The 23479-nt window shown below is 53.8% G+C and overlaps 1 protein-coding gene across 1 annotated transcript; it reads left to right on the plus strand.

Annotated features, from left to right (window-relative positions):
- Nucleotides 1–13678: 13678 nt before the first annotated feature.
- Nucleotides 13679–21048, plus strand: TAC4 (tachykinin precursor 4). The gene is made up of 5 exons (XM_060135721.1): nt 13679–13795; nt 16534–16627; nt 18679–18708; nt 19593–19652; nt 20942–21048. The coding sequence occupies exons 1-5, from the start codon at nt 13679–13681 to the stop codon at nt 21046–21048; spliced, it is 408 nt and encodes a 135-aa protein (XP_059991704.1).
- The last annotated feature ends 2431 nt before the right edge of the window (nt 21049–23479 follow it).

Consider the following 23479-nt stretch of genomic DNA (forward strand, 5'->3'; position numbering starts at 1 on the left):
TTTTGGTAGAGCATCCATAAATACCTGCAAAAGCACAGGACGGGTGCAAGGACTGTCCGTGCCATGGGGCCCTGATTGCTTCAGGATGGGGTGTGACTCGAGGCGGGGCCAGGTCCTCTCACCCGGCTCCCACTGGCCTATCTCCATTCCATAGTTTCCTGAAACAGCAGACTCTTCGAGGGTGGCAGGGACAGGGTACTGAGGAGGCAGAGGCCCAGCCGTGGGGATTAGGAGGGGTCCAAAGGGTCTCCCTTGACACTTACAGAGCAAGACCCTGGGCTCCGTCCTGGCTCTGTGGCTCACCAGTTGTGTGATTTTGAGTAAATCCTTTAACTTCTCAGAGCCTTGATCTAGACACCTCTGAAATAGGAAACATGGTAATACCTGCCCCACCTGTTGAGAAAATCCACGGGAGTAAACGTGAAAGAACTTTGAAAATCACTTCTGGTTTTGCACAATACAAGGAAAAGGCTAGACTTAAAGCCTCAGCGTCAGGAGGCACGACTAAAGGACTAGTCACTCTCCCGACGGAGAAGCCACAGAAACACGAGACCCACTGTCATTCCCAAGTCTCCTGCATGGAGCTCCTTTGACCCCACACCGAAACGGACAGCTTCGCCAGCTAGGGTGGGCCGAGCCCTCACCAGACGGGCGCCCACTGCCTTCTCTCTCTTGCTTTCAGTGCTCACTGGCCAGATCACGCCTTCCCCCAGGAATGCGAGGGGAAGGAATGGGAGGTCGGAGCTGCAGTCAACTGTGGGGGAGGGGTGCAAGGGCCAGGAATGAGAGGTTCAAAGACAGAGGGGTGCCGACACACATGTAGGCCTGCCGAGCGCGTGCTGAGTGACAGAGAAGGAGAAACCCAGGGGAGACACGGCCCCGCCAGCAGTGTGTGTACCTCAGGACCCATTTCTCACGGGGGCACCCAGGTGTGGGGGCGGGGGACACACACACACACACACACCCTCCGGGGCTGGAGAGGCTGCGGTGAGGGCACTGCCCCTGGGCTCAGAGGCGTCGGTGCCAGCCAGCCGGGTGGGCTGGCATGAGGTGGGGAGAGGGCGGCGCGGGCAGCTAATCCCCCCAGCGTCTCCCAGACGCCCACAGAGACCAGGGTGAGCTCTTTGTCTGAATGAAGAGACGACAGAGGGGCGGCGGGCAGGCGGGCAGGCTCCTCTCTCTCTCCCCTGCCTCACGCCCGGGGGCAGGTAGAAGCCTGCCGTCTGTGGGGATGGTCGGAGGGAGTGGGGGTGAGAGGATTAGGAGAGAGACAGGCGCTTACGACTTGTAGGGTTCCCTCCCTCCAGCCCAGAGGGCCTGTGGCTTTGGGGTAGGGGTCCCCAGAAGGGCAGAGGGGCATGACCCTCAGTGGGAGCAGGACTCATTTGCAGTGGGAAGCTGGTGGGTGACTGACTGGTAGCCCCGCTGCACATTCACATACCCAGTCACACCCAGAATAACAACACACACACACACACACACACACACACACACACACACACACACACACACACAGAGCCTGAGTCCTAAACCCTGCATCCACACATGCGTTTACTCCCAGGCTCACACACGGAGACCAACATCCAGGGGGATAATTACACAGCCCCACAGGATCAGAGCTGGACAGTTTAAAACAGCCCTAGTCCCTCATCTACCACCATACTCCTAGGCTGCCCCACAGAAACGTCATGACGGGGTCACATGCCGTCCTGGTCACCTACGGTGGAGCAGTGCCACAGCTGCCGGTGGGCCATCTCACACCCGTGTGCCACCAGAGCCCAGCCGTGCAGTCACCCACACCACACGGGTCCCAGCCCACCGGCCCCAGCACACAGTGAGTGCCCACCACCCCGAAACCCGCGGCCATGAGGCAAACACCTGTGTGCCTTCCGCATGCCCAGCACCACCCGGCACCAGGAGGCTGCCTCTCTGTGCGCCTCTCTTTCCCTCCTGCACCGTATCCCTGCCCCCTCCTCACCTTCTCTAAACACTGATGGCCAAACATGTCAGTCTCCTTAGAGAGAATGGAAAGGCCACCACCTTCCTGTCCCTGGAACTCTGCCCCCTGCCCACCTCCCTGATTAAGAACGGGCCCCCAGACTCCCAAGCCCAGCTAAGCCCCGTGCCACAGACACGCTAGGCCTCGGCTGCGCCTGGGCTCACCGGGGCAGGCGGCAGGTCTTCTCCCAGGCCTGCCCTCCAATGCCTGTAGGAGCCTTCAAACCTACAGACACATCCTGAGCGTGGCATTCAGAACTGAGTGGTCCTGACTGGCGTTGACACTCCCCCGACCCCAGCCCTAAAGAGGGCATGGCCACATTTGCCCCTTCTCCCCCCTGACCCCACTCCCTGCCCGAAGCCCGTCTGCCCTGCAGCCCAGGAGCCCAGCGTTGGCAAGCTGAGTCCGGCTGTGGCCAGTGCCTCCAACGATGAAAGACCTCTGGCTCCTCCAGAAACCAGGGCTAAATATACCCCTTGCCAGCTTTCTTGTGCCTAACTGGAACCAGCTGGGCAAGACCCACCCTTCCGCCTGCAGGACAGGCCATCGGCCATCAGACCAGGGACAGGCAGATCGAGAGGCTGCTGCCCGGAGCTGCGCCGGATAGAGTGTTGGGGTCCAAGCAGTGGAGCCTGGAAGGAGATGAAGAAGAAAGCCCTGTCTCTCAGCACCCCGCCCCCAAACCACCATCGGAAAAGATCAGGATGCTTCCTGAGCCTGGCACACGAAAAAGGGGTTCCTTCCAAGCCTTAGTTTTTCTGTTTGTAAAATAGGGATAAAATAGCACGGACCTCGTAGTGTCGTTGTACACAGTAAATGAATTAATACAGGTAAGGTGCTGGGTCGGTACCTGGCACAGCAAGCACTTAATAAACGGTTATAAACACTCTGGGCACCCCTCTGGGACGACACTGTCCTGAAGGTGCTCTGGCCGCACCTTCCTGGACACACACAGATGCAGGCCCAGGGCGAACTGCCTCAAATCAGCAGCGCTACAGGGAGGGGGCAGAGGGATGGGCCCAGGGGGGCAGATCAGTGAGGGGCCCAGGGAGGGGTCAGACGAGCCAAGGACACGCCCCCACCGGGCCCTGCCCCAGGCCTGGCCACGTCCCCGTTCCCCTCCCCCTGCAAGGACTCCGCCCCGGGCTGTGGTCTGTGCTGTGGTTGCAGCTCCCACGCTGAGGCCCAGTTTAGCGGCTCCAGCCCTCGGCCCCAGGGCAGCCCACTCTCCGGCCCAGTCCAGAGGCCTGAAATAGGAAGGAAGAGGGGGCTAAAAATAGCCCTAATTACAGAGGGGCCCAAGGGGGTGGGGGGCGGCGGCTCCTCTCTGGCTCCTGGGCACTGCCACAGCCGGCCCAGGATCCTGCTCCGGCCCTGGGGAAGGGACCCCACCCTGGGCCTCCTGTCCCAGCCCACAGCAGGCCTCCCAGTGGGACAGGGGGTGAGGGGTGGGGCGGGGGGTATGGGCCAGTTGGGGAGTTTAGCCCAAGTTAGGGCCAACGTGGGTCCTTCCCCTGCCTCCAGGGCTGTGACAGACCACCCGCTCTGCTCCCCATACATGAGGATCACTCAGCAGCTGCCATTGCCCTCACTCAGCCTACCTTTCCCTAGTCCTGGCCCCTGCCTCTTCCAGGAAGCCTCCCTTGAATACCTTCACCTGGCTCTGGCTCTATACCGGTAGGGGCTCCCAGAAAGCTACACCTCTGTGTCCCCCTTTCAATAGGCTTCTGGGGCTCCCCAGAAGGCAGAGAGGGGCTGCCTCTTCTACATTTCAGCCTTATTAGAAAAGACAGAGCATGAATATACGTAGAGAGACCAAAAGGAAAAGGAGAGCCTGGTTAGTGTGAAGATGCCTCAACTCTGAGAAGACCCAGAGGCTAAGATAATAGCAGGCGCTTCCCTGGGTAAGGATCATTCTGTGGCAGGTTTGAAAGAAACAAACCAAGAGACACCAAAGGGACAGTCACGGGCCTTAGCACGGGAGAAAGTGCCCAAGGGCCTCACCTGCTCTGGGGACCCTCGCACCATCCATTTCCACCCACTCCTGCCAGCCCAAGAACCCCAAGTTTTGGGAACCTGCAAAGCTGGGGTTCAAGTTCCCTCCCACTACACATTTGATGTCCCACCCTGGGCGACTGACTTCATTCCTTTGGGTTTCACTCTCTTCATGTGCACAGTGCACGCTACGCAGGACCTCACGGGTTTGAGGTAGGAATGCTGTGATGTGTGCGAACACCCTTCGCGAGGTAGATGTTACCCTGAGGCATTAGAGCCTCTCCAGCTCCGGGCCCCCACCCTGGCCCTGCCCATATTTGGCTGCATCTGTTTTCCTCCATGTTTAAAGTCCCAGGAAGGCGCTGGGCAGGGTGTGGATGTTGTGAAGGGTTAAGGGTGTCTAATCGCCCTGGGCTGGGGGGAGGGGGGAGCGGTATGCTCATCTAGGATGGGACACATGGTGCACTGGTGCCATCTGGTGGCTACAAATAGCAATGCTAGTTACTGGGTTGAGAGAAGAGAGGGAGGAGGGACGAGAGGGCAGAAAAGTGGGTGTAAAAGGAAAGGAGGGAGACAGAGACAGGCAACAGGGAGAGAGAGTAGAGGAGGGACTGAGATGGAAGGAGAGAAGATGGGCCAGGGGCCCACAGCAAGAGGGGGAATGCCAAGGACTGTGCCTCTCAGATGTTGCCGCGGGCTCCGGCAGCCCAGAATGGCAGCCCAAGAAGATTTGCAGTCTCTCAGAGGCTCCCAGGGGCCACAGGGCCCCAGCTCCACCCCCAGCACCTGAGTGTGATCCATGAGACCTGAAAGTCAGGAGGCTGAGAAACAGCAGGTCAAACGAGTTGTTACTCCACAGGGACCCCCAGTTCTAAGGCCCAGCCTCGTGAGCCTTCAGCTGTTGGCCCCCAGACACCAGGGATGGGGTGAAAGGTCCCTTGCTCCGTGGCCAACTTGGTCCCTGGAAAAGGTTGGGCACAGCTCCCCCAAGGACGCATGTGTAAGCAAACACGCTTCTGTACATGTGGCCCACATGCAAGAGCCCAGCACACATCCTCCAGGCCCCGTGGACACCCATGACACGCACCTGTGTTATGCAGATGGCTTGGCCCTGGTGGGGTGCTTGTGGGCCCCCACCTCACCCTCTTCCTTGCTTCCTCTCAGGGGTGGGAGGCAGAGGGCAAACTTGTTTACCACTTCTGCTCCGGGCAGTGGTGATGAGCTCAGACTGGCCCAATGCCCTCCAAGCGCAGGGCCAGGCCTGAGTCATGGGGGTCAGATGACTGCGGAGGCTAAACGGGTCCGATCCTACAGCCCCCAGGAGCTGCTGGAAGCCCCACCCTACCCCCGACGGTGGGCTGCCCTTCCAAAGCAATCAGGCACTCCCAGGCAAACAGGATGGGTGGATACTGAGGTTCAGGCCCCAACCGGCCCCTCCCCTGACCAGAGGACAACAGGGCAGATGGCCCCTTCCATCTCTGCCCAGCCAGGCCCAATCCTCTGAGCACCCATCCAGGAACAGTGCCTGCCCTCTGGGGCATCCTGAGGGCAGGATGGCCAACGCCTGAGGGCGTTCAGGCCAACGCCCTCCCAGAAGGCCAAGCACTCCCCAACACATCTCAGAAATAAATGGAATGTTGCAAAAATGGTGCTGGAGAATATGTTACTTCTTCCTGGACCTCAGTCTGCTCCACTGTGAAATGAGAGGAGAGGGATCAATGTCGCCCAGGGGCATTTCCCAACGGACCTCAGCCTTGGCCTGCAGTACCTGTTCCTGGGCCTCCAGCTAATGACAGAGCCCTGAGCTCTGTCCCCCAACAGACCTGCAGGCCTTGGGATTATCTGCCAATAGGAGGGACACACAGCCTGACCTCCCTGGACAGCAGAGTAACCAAGGTCAGCTCCAGGTACTTAGAACTCACCTTCATGATGTATTTTTGTCTTGTAAAATCCGTTCTAGTACTGTGGGATATTTGAGTTCCATTGAAAATAAATTCCTAATGGTTTTAAATACCTCCCTATTGTTTGGAGTTCCACCAAAACTACAATTTCCATGGAATCCCTCCCAAAGGTCCCAGCTCACAGAACATTGACCCAGAACATTTCCCCAGGGGATTGACCCAGAACACAGAACATTGACCCAGAACATTTCCCCAGGGGCGCACATGGCCTTCCTCTGCTGCCTGGGTTTGGATGTGTTTGGCCTCATCTCCCCAAGGACCACTGGTGTCCTTGGTCAAGACTGGAGCCCTTCACTCTCGGCACCCCTCACCTTCCAGCTCCCCACCCTACACCACACAGGTGTGGCACAGACTTGGACACACAGGCAGGTTCCATCCAGTTCATGTCTCTCGACTCACTGGGTAGCCCTAGAAAGGCCAGTGCCCCACTGTGGGCATCGCTGTCCCCATCTGTACAAAGAACGAATTGGAAAAGATGACCCCAGAGGCCTCTCTGAACCCTGAACTCTAGGGTTTATAACTCACCAATAAAGGCCTCTGTTTTTATTGCAAACTGAATGAGACCTGGGAAAAGAATAAGTTTGAGGGCTCCCTCCCCTGCCCCCCAGCCCCAAGTTGGCACTGACTCTTTCCCATTGCTCCTTTGGCACTGCCCACTTCCTCCTGGTGACCCTCTGTCTTCACTGATCTCCACACTCCACCCACTGCCACCCTGCCCCTGGCGGCCTCCTGCTTCAAGCCCTGACAGTGCCCCGGCCCTCCCCCATCCGCTCCTCTGATCTCCAACCCTGACAGCCCCTAGCCCCAGCTTGGCATCGTATCTTTCAGTCTGCTGTCTGCCAAGCCTGGGCATCGCCCGCTCTCCATGCCTGGGCACCAGGACTTGGCTTTTGCCTCCCCAAACCTTCAGGCCTCAACACTATCCTCGCCCCCCCACCCCCTGGGCACCAGAGACTTGCTGACTCCTGCCAAAGTCAGCATGGTCATCCCCCTGCCTCGGGGCCAACCTACACCTCCAGCAGCACTGCCTGGCCTGGCCACTGTCACCCCTTTGGGTCCTCAAACAAATCTCTCCCAGAGTGATGACTCCACTTACTCTTGGGTAAGAGACGAGGACAGCTTCACTGTATCGTCAGCAGCAACATCAAAGGCTCCTCGCGTGTCCCGGAGGCGGCAGGGCTGAGACCACAGTGGGAAGTCCCCAGGTGGCCCACTGGCTGTTGATGGGCTTCAGGGCCCTCTTGGCAGGGCTCTTAACAGAAAAACCAAAAGCAGACCCTGAGCCTATGGGCCCAAAACACTGGTGGGAGCTCGCCTACCTCAGGCCAGGCCAGGCTCTGCCCCCAACTCTTTCACTGCAGGACTTGCTCTGCATTTCATCCTGTTGACCCTTCCCTCTTTCTTATAACCCCTCTCCCCATATTTTTCTATTTCTCTTTTAATCTTCCTTTTTCAAAATGTGTTAATTATATCAGGAACATAAAAACGTATACATAATACTACAGCAAACCTGAACGCTCATTACCTAGTTTTTTTGTTTGTTTGGCCGCGTGGCTTGTGGGATCTTAGTTCCCCGACCAGGGATTAAACCCGGCCCTCGGCAGTGAGAGCGCAGAGTCCTAACCACTGGACGGCCAGGGAATTCCCTCACTACCTAGTTTAAGAGAGGAATCATTACAGAGAAAATTGAAGCCACCTGTGTTCTCTCCCCAACCTCCTCCCCATGTATATTTTCACTACATGTGTATATATCCATTTATAATATGGATATATGTTTTTCATGTTTTTCAATTCTACATAGATGGACTTATACTCTAGGAATCCTGCTGCAACTTGCTTTTATTAGCTCAACATTCTATGACTTTTATCCACGTTGATAGACACACCCTAATTCATTCGTTTTCACTGCTGTGTAGTATTCCACTGCCACAATGGACTTATCCATTTTCCTGTTAACGGACATTTATATTATTTCTCATCTTGTTTTAGGTTGTAAAGGTATATTCTTATCGTAAAATATTCAAATCATATAGGGTACTGAATAGATGACGGACACCTCCCTTTGCTTACTTGTCCATCTCAAAAGTTAGCACCACAACCACCTATGTGTATTCTGCCAGTCCTTTTTCTAGGCGTTAACATACACATGTTTGAGGTGAGGAGGATTTGGGAACCCATGAAGGGAAAAAAACAGAATCCCACATAACATCTTTGTTCTAAAACCTTCAGTGACTCACCAGTGTCTGCCGGATAAAAGCCACACTCCCTAGCCTGGCATTCAAGGCCTCATCTCTTTGTTCTCCAGTCCCCAGGCAGCCTGTACAGAGTCTCACTGAACTCAGCAATCCTCTGAGAGCCCAGGTGTTCCAGACCATGGTCAGGGAGAGCAGGACAGGAGTCAATGCTGAGTCTCGTGCTCCGCCCCCACCAGCCAAGTTACCCCACCCGTGGGTACCACCTCCATCTCTGAGTGGCCGGCTCTGGCGTCCTCCCTGACTTGAGAAACAAACTATTCTTCAGACAGTGGGGTCTGGAGGCACAAAGGACAGTGCATTCTAACTATATTTTCAATTAGACGTGCACTTTTCTGCCACACTCGCTAACCAAGATCCAGGAAGAAAAGGCTGATTGGAATCATGAGCTTCACCTCTCCCACTAATGGGGTCAGACTCTGGCGGCCTTTACTGCACAGAAGCTCTGGGAGACACAGGCACACAGGCGAGACTTCACCGCCATGCATGAGGCAAGGGCCGGGCAGAACCCACGTCCCCTTAACAAGGGGGGGGGCTCCACAGGCCTCCCTCAGCACCCAGGCCTGAAGCTTCTGAACCCTAACTTTAAGGTTGGGTTCACTGAACCTTGTCTGAGAGACCTGGCTGCAGGGAGCTCCTAGTCTGATGGGAGAGACCCAGTTCCTGTCCTTAGGAAACTCTTCACCTGATAACAAAATATCAGGGAATGACAAAAATGACTTTTCTTAATCTGGCTTTCCTGTAAAATAGGGATGAGTGTTATTGTTTAATTATATTATTAATAGCAATAATAATTGCTACCATTTACTAAGACCTACAATGTGCCTGATGCCGCATGAAGTTCTTTTATGCATTATCTCATTTAAACGTCTCAACAACCTTTTTAAGAAAATATATTATTATCCCTATCTCATGGTGAAAATCGGAAAGGTTAGGTGCCTGAGGTCACACACTGGTAAGTGGTGGGGTCAGAATTCGAACCCAGAGTCTTATCCTTAGACACTACACTTTGCTTCTACTCTTGACTTAAATCCTTCTTATGGACAAACAAGCCCCCACCATGCACGTTTGTCTTTCCTTATAGAATCTAACTGCGAAAAGGAGGTAGGTAGGTGGGGGCCAGGGCCCTGGGAAGAAAGGTGATGGAGAAGGAAGGGAGATGGCGTGAGAACCTCCTAGGGCCATAGGCCTGGGCCAAGATGCACCTTTGGTGGGGGGCAAGGGGCCTGATGAAAAGGGCAAGGACAGGGACTGTTTGGAATCACCCTCAGGACCCTGAGAATTTCTGAAACTGGGCTACCTATATCTTCAGGCCCTCCCAGAGATACTTGGGATATTATTAAGAGGCTAGAAGTGCTGAAAGCAAGGCAGTCTTGGGCCAAATTGTCTGCCATACCTACACAACCTGTGGGCACAGAGGATTATGGCTCTGTTTGCTCCATCTGCAATCCGTGTGTAGAGACCCACTTTTCCAACCCAAAGTGTTCTGTCTAGGACAAGTGTCTGAAGCGTACCCACACTGTAAATGTGGGTAAAGGGGGTCCAGGATTCTTCTTCTCTCCCCAGATACCCCCATCACGGTACTTTCCACACTGCTAAAAGTGTTATAATGCTTGTCTGTTTCTTTCACCTGTGTTCTGGGGCAACTCCCGTGTTGTAAGGTCTCAGCAAATCCAGAATCAATGAATGAATGCATGAGTGTAACCTCAAAGATTCGCAGTAGAATTAAGTCATTGCGAGCGAAAGGGTCCTAGCACAGGGTGCAAAGACTATTGCCCCAGTTACACACTCCGAGCTCCTTTTACCCATCACCCTGCCCCCTCCGTTGGAAGGACCGCACTGCCCACCCGAAGGAGGCTCACCTCCTCTGGGGGCCCAGCCTCCCCTTTACCTCCCGTCCTCTATCCAAGGGGCAGGCCGTGAGACCGGACCCAGCTCTTGCCCCTCCCGGGTCAGCCAACTCCGAGTTCTAGGAAGGGGCGCGCAGAGGCGGGGAAGGGGGGGTAGATCGGCCTTCAGAAGGAGCCTCCACACGGGGGCGCTGGAAGGGCGCGGGGAAGACGGACGCAGGGTTCCTGCGGCGTCACCTGGGGCAGAGAAACCCAGAAGGCCAGCGCCCCCGGCTCCCCTTCCCACCCCGGCCCGCTCTGCCCTTCCCCGGCTCGCGTTTGCGTTCTCAGTCGTGGGGAAAGACTGATCAGGCTCCCGACTCTGCTACTTCACAGCTGGACGCCTAGTCCGAGGCGCCCAGCCTCCCCGAGCCGGCCGGTAAAGTGGGGCCAGTCATCCCACCTCCTTTGGACGCAGCCGGCGCTCAGGAAACGTCAGCTTCCCGCCCTCATCCCGCCCTCGGCTTGTGTTTCCCTCTTCCCCGCTCTCCTCCCTCCTGCACGCTTTCTCCTCTCGGCTCCGCATTCTTAGCCAAACCGCAGCCTTTAGCAATCGTGCGCGCCCACCCGGCGCCCGGGCAGCCTCGCCGCGGCCGCGACTCACCCTGCGGCCCGCCCGCCGCCCGCGCCCCAGCCCCGCGCGCCGTCCGCTCCCGCAGCCTTGTCACCGCTCGGCTGCGGCGTCCCGACCCCCGCCGGGCCTCGAGGACCGGGTGAGGCAGGATCCGCCGGCCAGGGCAGAGCCCGGGTGGCCGAGGGCACAGGGCGGGGCGGCGGGCTCGGCAGCCTGGCCCGCGAGCGCCGGCCCGACCTCAGTCCAAGGGCAAAGCTGCAAATAGCCGCGGTTTCCAGCCCGTGCCCGGCCTCCCTCCCGGCCTTCCGGGCCTTTGGGATTTTCTCTCCCTTCTTCCCGCCGCCCTCTCCTCTGCCCCGGGGCCCCGCCCCCTCCCCGCTGTGCACCCCCCACACTTGTCCCGCGCAGCTGGGGCCAGGAGACCAGCGCCGAGGTCCAGGGTTCCAGAGGTCGAAAAATCACAAAACATAAGTTCGGATTAATTGAGCACATACTATGTGCCAGGCACTCTGCTGAGCTCTTTAAGGGTGGGCATTTATGAAACCTTTACCACCACCAGATAAGGGGTGGCTCCAACTTTCAGATGGAGAAACTGAGGCTCAGAGAGGGTCCTTGGCTCCTAAGGTCACCTGGTTTGGATCTGCAGAATGGGAAGGCATCACCCCTATCCAGAGGGCCATGCTGTTACTCTGCCTCCACCCACGTGCTGCTTGCCCTTGTGGGAAGGTGGGAAGCAGCTGACTGGGGACCCGGGATGCTAGTCCGCCACGAATTCTCAGTGTAACCTAGAGCAAGCCCAACCTGCTGGCTTGTGAAACCCAGTGCCAGTTTCCACATCTGTAAAGTGAAGGGGCTGTTCATCCCTGTAAGGCAGAACTTGTTAACAACAGTGGAAAAACAAAGTGGATTGTGAGCTATTAAGTGCCCTGCCCTTGGGAAAGTTCAGCCAGAGGCTGTGTAGATTCAGACCCACAGACTAGAGTTGGCTGTGTCAAAAAGGGCTGAGCTGGGGAACCTGCATTTTGGCAAATGCAGGGATTCTGAAACCATCAGGTCGGGATTCACCAAAGAGATTCCTGGAAGGGGGTGGACGTGGTGTGTATGAAGCTGTCCTCCCCCAAACCTCCACACTTGTCCTTATTCATCTCTGCCTTCACTGGCCTGGACTCAAGAGTAATTGCACGTTTCTTAAGGACCCACTGTGTGCCAAGCACACATATATCACAGCCCCGCTCTCAGAGCATTCGTGACATAATACGGCAGCCTAGCAGGGCTGTCCTCAGCCCAGCTGGCCCCTCTGGGAGAAATGGAACCAGGCACCTTCTTGCAGGGGGTGAAGCCTCTCGCCAGGCTGTGTGGCGCAGTGAGCAGAGTGAGGGCAGGTTTCCACCTTCACTCCCCCGTCGGCAGCCTCCTCTGTGCAGGACACAACCTGCACAGCCTCTGACCACAGCCTGTGCAGAGCTGCAAGAGATATGAGTAGGAGATATTGGGAAAGTCTAGGAAAGGAGCCAACTAATTCTTGCTGGAGTCCGAAAAGAGACAGAGAAACTCTACTGGGGGTGATCATTAAGGAGACCTTTCAGGATGAGTGGGAGTTCACCAGGTAGAAAAGGAAGTCTAGGCAGAGGCAACAGCTGAGGCCAAAGCAGAGAATCAGGGAAACTTGTCCTGTCTGGGAGCAGGTGGTGAAGCTGTCTGGGGGCAGGAAATGGGCAGACTAGGAAGGGGGGTGGCGGCGCGGCCTTCTCCTGTCCCCACCTCGGTACCAGCGCAGAGCAAGCTGAACACAGCTTATCTGCCAGCCAGAGGCCTCCTTTCCTAGAGACTGTGAGACGCTGTAGGACAGGGACAGGGACAGTGTCTTATTCATCTTCTGTGGCCCAGTGCCTCACCCAGTGTCAATAATAGTAATAGGAATGATAGTTAACGGGTATTAAATATTTACCATCATGTACTGTGCTAAGTGCTCCACATGCATTATCCCATTTCATCCTCAACTTTGGAAATAAGTGCTATTAATAATCTCATTTTACTGATGAGGATTTCAAGGTTTAGAAAGGTTAAGTAACATGCCTAAGGTCACATAGCTATTTAGTGGGGGAGCTAGGAATGGAATTCAGGGCTCTCTGACCACAGGACCCTTGTCCTACACTAACAGATGGACAGATGGATGGATGGGAGACAGGGAGGAACTAAGTGGAGAAGCGCCCTGAACGCCATGCCAGGGAGCTTGAACTTTACGCCACGGGCAGTGGGGAGACACTGGAAGGCTGTAAGCAGGGAGAGATAGGTCAGGTTAGGGCTTTGAAAAGATCCCAGCAGTGGGAAGATATTTTAGAGCTGATGACACTTGAGCAGGAGGTCATTTTTCTGGCAAATCCCAATTCCTGCCTGTGAGGACCCTTATTTCTTTACGTATTGTCTTACCTCTTAGGGCAAGACGTGTGCAACCATGTTCACATGAGGACTACTGATGGCGGGGAATGCCGAGGAAGGGGTGCAGTGACTGGAAGGGGAGACTAGTGGTAGAATACTAAGTTCTGGGGAGAGGCCTCTCTTACAGGGTAAGGGAGAAGCCAGGCAGTTCCCCCTTCCCATTTCCAAGATGGCGCTGCCTGCTCGGGGCTTCCAGTCAGGAAGCCGGAAGCACCAGGCCCCACACACTGCTCCATTGTGCACCTGCCTCCCAAGGGGAATGCAGCCAGCGGTGAAGCGGTGTTGCAACAGAGATCAACTGCTGGGGGGCGGCAGTGGAGGAGACCTGGTCCCTTCTCTGGGCAGCTCGCGGTATCATTGGCTTTTCCAGCTGGTGGGGGCGGGGGGCAGTCACAGGAAATGGCCCCGGGGGTCAGATAAGCTGAAGGAAGAAGCCGAGTAGCTGGGAGGACAGAACAGGTGGAGTTTCCCCCACCTGCCGAGAGCAGCCAGAGAGAGAGGACGGAGCCTGCTAGTGGCGGTCTGTGGACTGAGAGGGGCTCCCCGAGGGTCCCAGGGCAGAGCTCACCATGCTGCTCTGCCTCACCCCGCCTCTCCTGACGGGGCTGTCTGCTTGCACTGTGGCAGGTGACAAGGAACTGCCACTTGACGCTGAAGCTGGGTCCTGGGGCACCGTGACCCTGGAGGTAGGTGCCTTTGGGGAGAAGCAGGGGATGATACATGGTGGAGGGGGCAGAAGATCCCCTTTATGGCTGCCAGGAGAGCAGGTTGTATACTGCAAGGTAGGGTGTCTGCCTCCCCTCCCTGGGCAGGTTCAAGGTCATGGCCCCTGGCCTGGCAGACCTCCAAAGAGTTGCATGCATATGGAAGCAACAGTGTGTGTGTGTGTGTGTGTGTGTGTGTGTGTGTGTGTGTGTGTGTGTGTGTGTGTGTGTGTGTGGCGCGCGCGCATGCGCGTGCATGCACTCACACTTCATTTAACAAACACTTATTTAACATATACTATGTTCCTGGCACTGTCCTAAATGCTTCATAAATATTAACCCCTGTAATCCTCATATCAGCTGGTGGGGAAGGTACCATTACTATCCCCATTTCACAGATAAGGAAACTGAGGCACAGAAAAGTCAAGCAGTTTGTCCAAGGTTATGCAGCTTCAAAAGCACAACTGTACAGGGACTTCCCTGGTGGCGCAGTGGTTAAGAATCTGCCTGCTAATGCAGGGGACACGGGTTCAAACCCTGGTCCGGGAAGATCCCACATGCCGTGGAGCCACTAAGCCCATGCGCCGCAACTACTGAGTCTGCGTTCTAGAGCCCATGAGCCACAACTCCTGAGCCTGTGTGCCACAACTACTGAAGCCCGCACGCCTAGATCCCGTGCTCCACAACAAGAGAAGCCACCGCAATGAGAAGCCCACGCACCACAACAAAGTATAGCCCCCGCTCACCGCTCACTAGAGAAAGCCACACCCAGCAACAAAGACCCAATGCAGCCCAAAATAAATAAATTAATTATTTTTAAAAAGGCACAACTGTGCACCTTGCCCAAGGTCTGATTCTGTGTATTTGTGCCTCAGAGGACATTGTCCAGCATTTCCTTTCAAGGGGGTCAACTTGGGGCGGGATCACTGTTTTGTCTCACATGCAGAAACTCTTATTTCCTGACAAGTACTGGTTTGACTGCCAGTCTCTCCTACTAAACTGACCTGAGTTCTGTCACTGGGAATAAATCTCAAAGTTAGAGACACAGCATCTGTGCCCCACCCTGTCTGGTCAGGGAGACAAAGATCCTGACCTTGGGGAGTTCCAATCAGACAGGGGAGCAAGGCCAGTGGATCAGAGACAAACAGGCCCGGTGCTCAGGGAAGGCCTCCAGGAGGGCAGATGGGACTGGCCGGGGCCTGGCTCCTCCAAGTCCTGGGATGGTGAACACACTGGGGCCACAGGACGAGCCATCGAATAACAGCCATTCCTGGTGGGTTTCCTTCATGGCAGGTTTCCTTCCTGGTTTGTCTGAATGTGGAAGTGTGTGCCATTGAGAAGACAGCAGGCTGGAGAGACCCAGGTTCAAGTCTCACCTTCTCCACTGACTCTGTGCGAACTGGGGAAGGTCACATCAGTTTCCTCACTTGTAAAATGGGGGCAGCGGGGAGAGGATGATCCCCAAGGTTTTTTTTTTTCCAGCTTTGACATTTTCCAGCTTTGACATGGAAACTGGGAATGGAAGAGCAAGTCCCTGACCCAACCCCAGCTGCCAGCCTCCTGGCAGGTGGCTTGTGTTACTCTAGGGCTCTGTTCACCTGTCTCAGCCTTCCTGGAAAAGGAGACCCCATCCTCTTCCCTATTCCCAGACTATCAGAGAAAGGACCTTTCATTCAGCATCCTGTATCCCACACATGCTGAGCTCCTGTGTGTACCAGTCACTGTGCCAGGTACTGGGGATATAGAGATGTGAAGACGGTCTAATGAACGTCACACACTGTCATTCTCTCCACTAGCGAGCATCTCTGCCTCTCAGCAGAGCTAAGCAGGGCCTCCATCAGAGGCTGCAGTTAAGGCCAGAGAAGGAGAGGACTTCGGCCAAGGTCACAAAGGTTAACGGAGGAATGAGAACTTAAATCTATAGTCCTTGGTCCAGAACTTTCACCCCATCAGCTCAAGGATGAAAATGTCTTTGCCCAGGGGAGTGGCCTCCACCCCAGGCCACATGCCATTATCCTCACGGGAGGCCCAGGTTCTAGGGCAGGATAAATCCAGGACAATGGTGGTAGTGCCGGGGGAAGAGAGGAAAACAGGAGTTAGAGAGGGGGTTGGAGGGGAAGCAGTCTCATCTCGCCAACTGGGTGCCCACCCCAAGTTCATCAGCTGCCCCCTCCTTGTCTATATTGGGGATATTTCCCAAGATGGAGCAGAACCTGTGCTCTGGAGTCAGACTTCCTGAGTGGCTCTACTGGCTCTACCACTTCCTGTGTGACCTTGAACAAGTCACTTAACCTCCCAAAGTCTCAGTTTCCCTACCTGTAAAACAGGGATAAATCAGTTCCTACTTCATATGGTTGTTGTGAAAAGTAAATGAGATTATGACTGGAGTGTTTGAGCTTTAAGCCAGATGACATGGGTTTGAGTTCTGGCTTCATCTCACATCCTTGCTGGTAATTGCTCTGTGCTTCAGTGTTTCCATCTGTAAAATGGTGACAGTAATAGTACTTACTTCATGTGGTTTTGGTGAGGATTAAGTGAATTAATATATGCAAGTGCTTAGGAACATGGTAAAATGTTAGCTATTAATTATTATTATTATTTACAGTATTGTGTAAAATGTGCAGAAGAGCTCAGTGGCAGCACAGAGCCCGTGTTATTGAGATTGTTATTGCTCAGGCTGTCTCCTTGCCCCAACTCTAAGGAACTCTCTGCTTCTTCAGGAAGATGTTGTGCCCAGCATTCAGCTCCAGCTCTGGGAAGTGAAGAGGAGCAAAGCGAGCCAGTTTTTTGGACTGATGGGGAAGCAGGTGGGAGGTGAGTGACAGAAGTGGGCGGGTGCCCAGCGAGGAGGGCTTCTGGGTGGGTTCTGTTACACCAAGCAGAGACCCTAGCTTACAGCAGCTCTTACTCCAGTCCAGTAGGAGGCGCTCATGTGATGAGATGGGATAGAGTGTCCGTGTCAATTACCATCTAAACCAGGATACTTCAGAGAGTGGTAATTATGCCAGGCAACAGGTGCAAACCAGGGCTGTCTCCAGCATCCGGGGAGTGCAGTCACCCTAAGGGTGGGGACAAATGCATTGCATCCTGCTGGCGCCCTTCCTTCAATACAATGGATGACTGGAGAGAGGTGGTGGTGCTCAAGATCAGCCTGTAGATGTGAGTAAAGGCATGAGCTAAGCTTTCTAGTTGATTCTGTTTGGCTCAAATAAAATTATTAAAATGAACCTATGTTCCCTGAGGGCACGCTTGACGCGTGATTCATGTCCTGGGGGGACAAGGAGAAAACAGTCTGAACAGAGAGCCGTTTTCTTTTTCTTATTGCCAATATTGTATATTTTTTAAAGTAGTGTTGGTGAGGATATGAAAGAACTGGTACTTTGGGCTTCCCTGGTGGCACAGTGGTTAAGAATCCACCTGCCAATGCAGGAGACACGGGTTCGAGCCCTGGCCCGGGAAGATCCCACATGCCACGGAGCAGCTAAGCCCGTGCACCACAACTACTGAGCCTGTGCTCTAGAGCCCGTGTGCCACAACTACTGAAGCCCGCGCGCCTAGAACCCGTGCTCTGCAACAAGAGAAGCCACCGCAATGAGAAGCCTGCACACTGCAACGAAGAGTAGCCCCCGCTCGCCGCAAGTACAGAAAGCCTGCGCACAGCAACAAAGACCCAACGCAGCCAAAAATAAATAAATAAATAAGTTTATATTAAAATATATATATATATATAGGGCACATCCATACCCTTTATGGCCATTAAAATGGATGAGGCAGATCTGTGGAAAGATAAAGATCTCCAAGATACTGGTTAAGTGGAAAAAGCAAGTTATATAACAATATGTAAGATAGGAGTTTACCTGTTTAAAAGAAACACTACATACTTACACAGATATATATATGAAAACATAGGGAGAGTTCCAGAAGGATAAATATCAAACTGTCTACAGTGTTTACGCCTAGGATAGGAAGTGGAGGTGAGGGAGAGAGTTAAGAGGGACTTTTACGACACTATCCTCTACATTACCATTTTATAGTGGGCATTTATTCAGAGATTGCTTTTTTATTCTTTTCTTTTTTTGTTGGGGGGGCATGCCACATGGCATGGGATCGACCAGGGATCGAACCCGTGCCCGCTGCAGTGGAAGCACAAGAGTCTTAACTACTGGACCACCAGGGAAGTCCCCAGAGACTGCTTTTGTAATTTAAAAAATGCGTATAAAAATAGAGAAAACCTTCCCAGTACCTCCACCAAAAAAAAAAAGAGGAAATCAACTTGTGAGCAAACACTTTTGGCCTCAGTTTCCTCCTCTACAAAATGAGTTTTGGACTGGGCCGTTTCAGAGCTCTCTTCCAAATCCAGCAACCCATGAGGAAGCAGGGGAAGGGATTATATGAGAAATATTTACTGAGGAATTCCCTGGCGGTCCAGTGGTTAGGACTCCGTGCTTCCACTGCAGGGGGCACAGGTTTGATCCCTGGTCAGGGAACTAAGATCCCGCATGCTGCGTGGCACGGCCAAAAAAAAAAAAAACAACACTGTGCTCACATGTGATTAAATCTCACAATATCCCCTTTACCACCAGCAGGGAAGCTAAAGCTCAGATAGGCTAAATACCTTCCCAAGGATGCCCAGCTGGTGCCAGAAGCAATGACTCCAAAGTATGCGCACTTCCTACTACCCCACGCTGCCTCCTACCCAGAGTGTACCTTGTGCAGCCCAGCCACACCAGGACAACAGGGAGTGACTGGAGTTCCATTGAAGACCCACCAAAGGTGCAGGATCCCCAAGAGCCATGAGCCCTTTCACCTCACTGGGCCCCCAGGGAAGCGGTGCAGCCCTCATTCCTTCTCTCTCTTTCCCCCAGGAATACCTCCCATCCAGCCAGAGAGAAGAGGTAAGTGTTGTCCAGACCTTCCCCCAGCATGCTCCCTGGGGAGAACCGAGTTGTCCAGGGGGGCGGGAGAGATGCTCTGGCCAGGGTGCACCAGGCTGGCACTGTGGAGGACCAGGGCAGCATGGTTTGGCCGCATGCTAGGCTCCCTGGTTGTTTCCTTAGAGAGGCGGTCTGTGCATACCTGGGGAGTAGCTGCAGGGATATGGAAAATACGGGGATGAACCTAGTTCTGCCAAAGGTCCAAAATTACCTTGGGTCTTACTAAAGCCTGGAGTTGGAGAAACTAATCAATCCAGAAGGACCTTAAAAGTGAAAAGCTGTCCTTTTGGTGAAAAGGGAAAAACAATATCAAAAGAAAACAAACCAACCTTTACCCACCACCCTTCAGTGCTCTCAGGAGCAAACCTAACGCCCTAGACTCACCACATCCTCCCGGGCGCCCTCACTGACAGGACTCCTAGCTCCTCTCTTTCCCTGCCTGCTTGCCTGCCTTACCCAGAGCTTGTCTCCATAGCCTGGGCACGGTGCCCTCCTTGGCACACTGCCTTGTACTGTTCTGCTGGGTCACATGGCTGGTGTCCCCAGAGCAGGAACTACCCCACAGACAGGTAGAGGTCTGCCATCTCCTCTGTCCCCACAGTTTCTGTTAGAGGTGCCCACGAGGTGTTTGTGGAAGGAAGGGGAGAAGGGAGGGAGAATGGAGGAGAAAGAGGAAGGAATCAGTGAATGCATCAGTGAATGAATGAACCTCAGCTCCTAGATTGATTGAGAAATGACTCCATTCATGAGGCCCCAGCTCTGGCCCTGTCTTTCTTGGTTCCCAAGACAGCCTTCCTCTACTGCACTCTCTCTTTTTCTTCTCTATCTCCTCTCTTCACCACCAGCGTATCAACGAGGACCAGTAGTCCAGGGCCACCTGGGCAGGGGAGGACCATCTACAGAAGGTAGATGAGAGCTTCTACTGGATTGCAAGGGCATAACGAGAAAGTGACCACTTTGCTGCCAGTCTCCACAGTGGGGGCCAGGCAGCTGGCCAGACAGAAAGGCTCCCCACAAGCTATTAGGCAGAGGACCCACGGAAGAGAGCAGTCAAGGTGCAGGGAGATCGTGATCCCTTTGATGATCCAGGCCTGTAACAGCCGTAGCCCTGAAGCTGCACCCTCTCCACCCCCAACACACCCAGGCACACTCTGCTCCCCCCTCTCAGGGCCAGCTGAAGCTACAGAGTAGTGTGTGGTTTTTCAGATCCTGAACATCCCCCTTATTCCCTTACTAATCGTTGTTAGAAAGTCTTAAGGTATTTCCTATCTTCAATGATTATAAATAAAGGCAAATGGCCCTGGGAGGGGTAACACCCTAAGTAGTTATCAGCTAACGCCTTCTGGCAGGGGCCACAACCCCAAAGGGGTTCAAGGGGACGCTCAATAAATGAACAGGCATGAAAGTAGATAAGTGAATCGAGCTGGGGAAGGAGCCATAGCTCAAGCCAGTCAGCTCAAGAGGAAGGGCAGGGGGTGTCACAGCTGATCAAAGACGCCAAGCTCAAGTCTGCTTTGCTAAACCTGACCTCTCCCCCCAGAGCCGCAGACCTGTGGACTGCTCTCTAGCTTCCCTGATACCTGCTCCTTCCAACATAGGCTCTTGGGAATAAAGATGGGAAAGTCCTCTATATTCCCCCAAGAGTTTTTCCTAAGTGTCTGAGCCTTTCCACTTGAAGGGCCATGGAAGTCAACCCAATGCCAATGTGGAAATGAATGTCCCTCCATGCAGTGTCGGCAGGAGCCTTAGAAATCATTTTTCAGGGATGGAAATAATTTGCCCGAAGTCACACACTGAACTGATAACAGAGCCAGGACTAAACACTGTGTGTCCCGCTCCCTAGGCCAGGGCACTTCCCGTGGCCCCAGGAGGGCCTTTGGAATTTTGAGTGGTGGATTACCACTCCCTTTCTTTAGAGGATTAGTGAGGGTTGGCTCGTCCATGCTCTGGAGGCGTTTATGGTTGAAAAATGGAAGCTGTGCCAGATGAACCTGTAATTTGCCTTAGATATCTGCAGCTGGAGAAACGCGAGCTAGGGACGTGGAGGGCCTTGGGTGGACGACTAGGGAAGGGCTCCGAGGGTGGAGGAGGCAGACCAGTCTCCCCTCACCGCCGGCCACGTGCAGCACTCTTCCCAGGCCCAGAGGATGAGGACCACTGGTCAGAGTGAGAGCCCCTGCCACGTGCTTCCCAGAGGACGAAAAACCCCTTTCTCCCTACCTGGACGTGACAGCCAACCAGCCAGCCTCCGTGTCTCCTGGGCTCATCGCCAGCATGTCCCTACCACCAGGCCCTCACTGAACTCACTGGGGCTCCTCCCAGGACTCTCGGTCTCAAGCAGCAGTCGTGCATAAGTGCACTGTTGTCACCACTGTGAGCTAGTGACCCTGCCCGCACCCCCCCTCACTGCACAGCAGGATGAGTCTCCCCCCCTCTTCTATCTCCCAGAACACAGCAGGGGCTCAATAAACCAATGAACAGTGGATGGCTTCTTCTCCGGTGCAGGGCAGAGGGCAGGGATGGCCTGGGCTCTGCACCCTGCCCAGTGGCCTGGCATGTCAGCAGCTGGGAGACCTTTTTGCAGGGTTGTAAAGGGAAATACTAAACAGTTGTGCTCCCCATCCGAGGTGGGAAAACAGGCTTGGGACACAGGTAAAGGTGACAAGCCCCTGCCTGAAAGCAGACATCCCCTCCCTACTCACCATCATAACCTCAAGGGGCAGAAGTGGGTCCCAGGTCCTTCATCAATTCTTGTGTATGAGGCGGCCCGTCAACTGACTGCTCTGCTTCGGGGACACAGGCATCTCTAGTCATGCTCCCACCACTGGGAAGAGCTCTAGAGAAGGAAACAGGTCCCACCTCAGGAAGCCGCCACCGCCCCCCCTTCTGACGGGGAGACCATCGTCCTGCCCCAGTGGCTCATAGGCAGGCGGGACACAAAGGACCCTAGGATGCTTAGAAAGAGCTAGAATGAAATCCTAGGGGCCAAACCTAGGTGAACAAAGGACTGAGCTGGGAGGCGTGTGGGCTTGGCAGTAAAGGGCGATTCATTAATTCACTGGGCTGCGTAACATTCAGCTTCTGTGTCCCTCTTTCCAAAAAGAAAATGGGTTAGGGGCTTGGGGGGGTGCCTGATTCTTTGGGGATGGGGTCGTTAGGCTGTTTAAAAGGAGGGGAAGAAGGCATTGGTGGAGAGGCCAGGCCCTTCATCTGGGTACCAGGGAAGGTTTTAGTGACAGCAGAGGCCCTGAGAGGCCAGACGGTGTCTGCACAACCAGTTAAGATTCTTCTGTTTGACCTGTAGTGAAACGGTCTCCATCTCAAGACTGACTGTTCATCATGAGGCATCTCTCTTCCTCATTCTCACACCTTACCCGTGTCCAGGGAGAAATGTGGGAGTAGGGGGCGGTGCAAGCCGCCTCCTGACTGCAGGCCTCCCAGGGTCCAGCACCCCCCTCCCCAAAAAAAGTCCAGCTCACACTCCAAAGGAAAATTAGCTCTTACTGGAAGGAGCGGCACACACATCCAGAGATGGGAGAAACTGTTGGTGGCCATCTCTGGAGGTGATCTACCGCACTTTTTTTGTGAGATAAGGGTATAGGTTCCTAAAAACTTTGGAACTGATTAAACATAAGGTGAGTGGTTTCCAGAAACAAATACCCAATTGAGAAAGACTGACTTCTTGGAATGGACATGACTTATCACGGATAAAGGTGTTTACATCTCACATAGAACATCTGGGAGGAGCAATGGAGCCAAAGTTGTGCAACAGCACAGGTTATTTTCTCCACTCTTGGGCACAAATAAACAAACTCCCAAACCCCAGAATGGTAGCAGCATGACCTGCATCTACACGTATTGCACAAGACGGAAGAGACAAACTGATATTCCAGCAAGGGGCATTTTTCACCACTGGGCAGCCTTTTTTCTTCTTAGTGACATTCATTGGCATTTTGTTGAAGATACCACAAAGGATGTGGGCAATTAAACTGCCCCCATCAGCAGGAGACAGTCTGGAAGAGACTGTCATACAAATTTATAGCAGAAAGTGCTGGAGCAAACCCAGAGGAGGTCCAATTCTACAATTCCATGATATCAACGAATAGCAAAAGGTAGTTTCTAGAATTCCTAGCATACATCATATATATTTAGCAAAAGAGTTTTCACCTTATTCTCTGAACATGCAAAACCCCACTGTGTATATATGCGCACCTGTGAGGATCCTAACGTTGAGCCCGTGAGCCAGGCCTTCTCCCTGTCATCACTGTACCTCACTTAACGGGACCTGTCATCTTACACAAATAACTAGTCATGGGCTGGGAGTGAAGGCAGGTAGGTGGGGTTCCTGCCTTTTCACTGGAGCTTTCTCAAACCAGGGTTTCTTATTTACTAACCCCAGTTCAGAAATGGACTTCAAAGGCTCAATTTCCTCAACTGTAGACAAATGCGTGCATATTTGCATTTATGTACATTTTTTTAAAAAGACTCGATGCTTTGATTAGATTCTCAAAAGGTCAGAAGGAAAGTAAAAAGGGTAAGGATCACTGAGAGCTACACTGCTTGATCCTAGCACCTTTCATACAAACTACACTTCTTCAATGTTTGGCATATCAATTGCTCTTCAAAGGAGGAAAAGGCAGCCATGTTTATGACTAGTTACTAATATACATTCAAAAAGCTGCTTTTCATTGGTTTCATATTCCAGAAGGAATGTGTGCTGTAAGCAAGCTGT

The sequence above is a fragment of the Lagenorhynchus albirostris genome, chromosome 20 (genome assembly GCF_949774975.1).
Source record: "Lagenorhynchus albirostris chromosome 20, mLagAlb1.1, whole genome shotgun sequence".
Classification (NCBI taxonomy): Eukaryota; Metazoa; Chordata; class Mammalia; order Artiodactyla; family Delphinidae; genus Lagenorhynchus; species Lagenorhynchus albirostris.

Bases quoted from the DNA above. Each gene is read 5' to 3' on its own strand.
- TAC4 (XM_060135721.1), top strand. From the start codon at position 13,679: ATGCTGCTCTGCCTCACCCCGCCTCTCCTGACGGGGCTGTCTGCTTGC. The intron at 18,709-19,592 runs GTAAGTGTTGTC...CTTCACCACCAG, and splicing joins CATCCAGCCAGAGAGAAGAG to CGTATCAACGAGGACCAGTA. The intron at 19,653-20,941 runs GTAGATGAGAGC...CGTGCTTCCCAG, and splicing joins GGGAGGACCATCTACAGAAG to AGGACGAAAAACCCCTTTCT.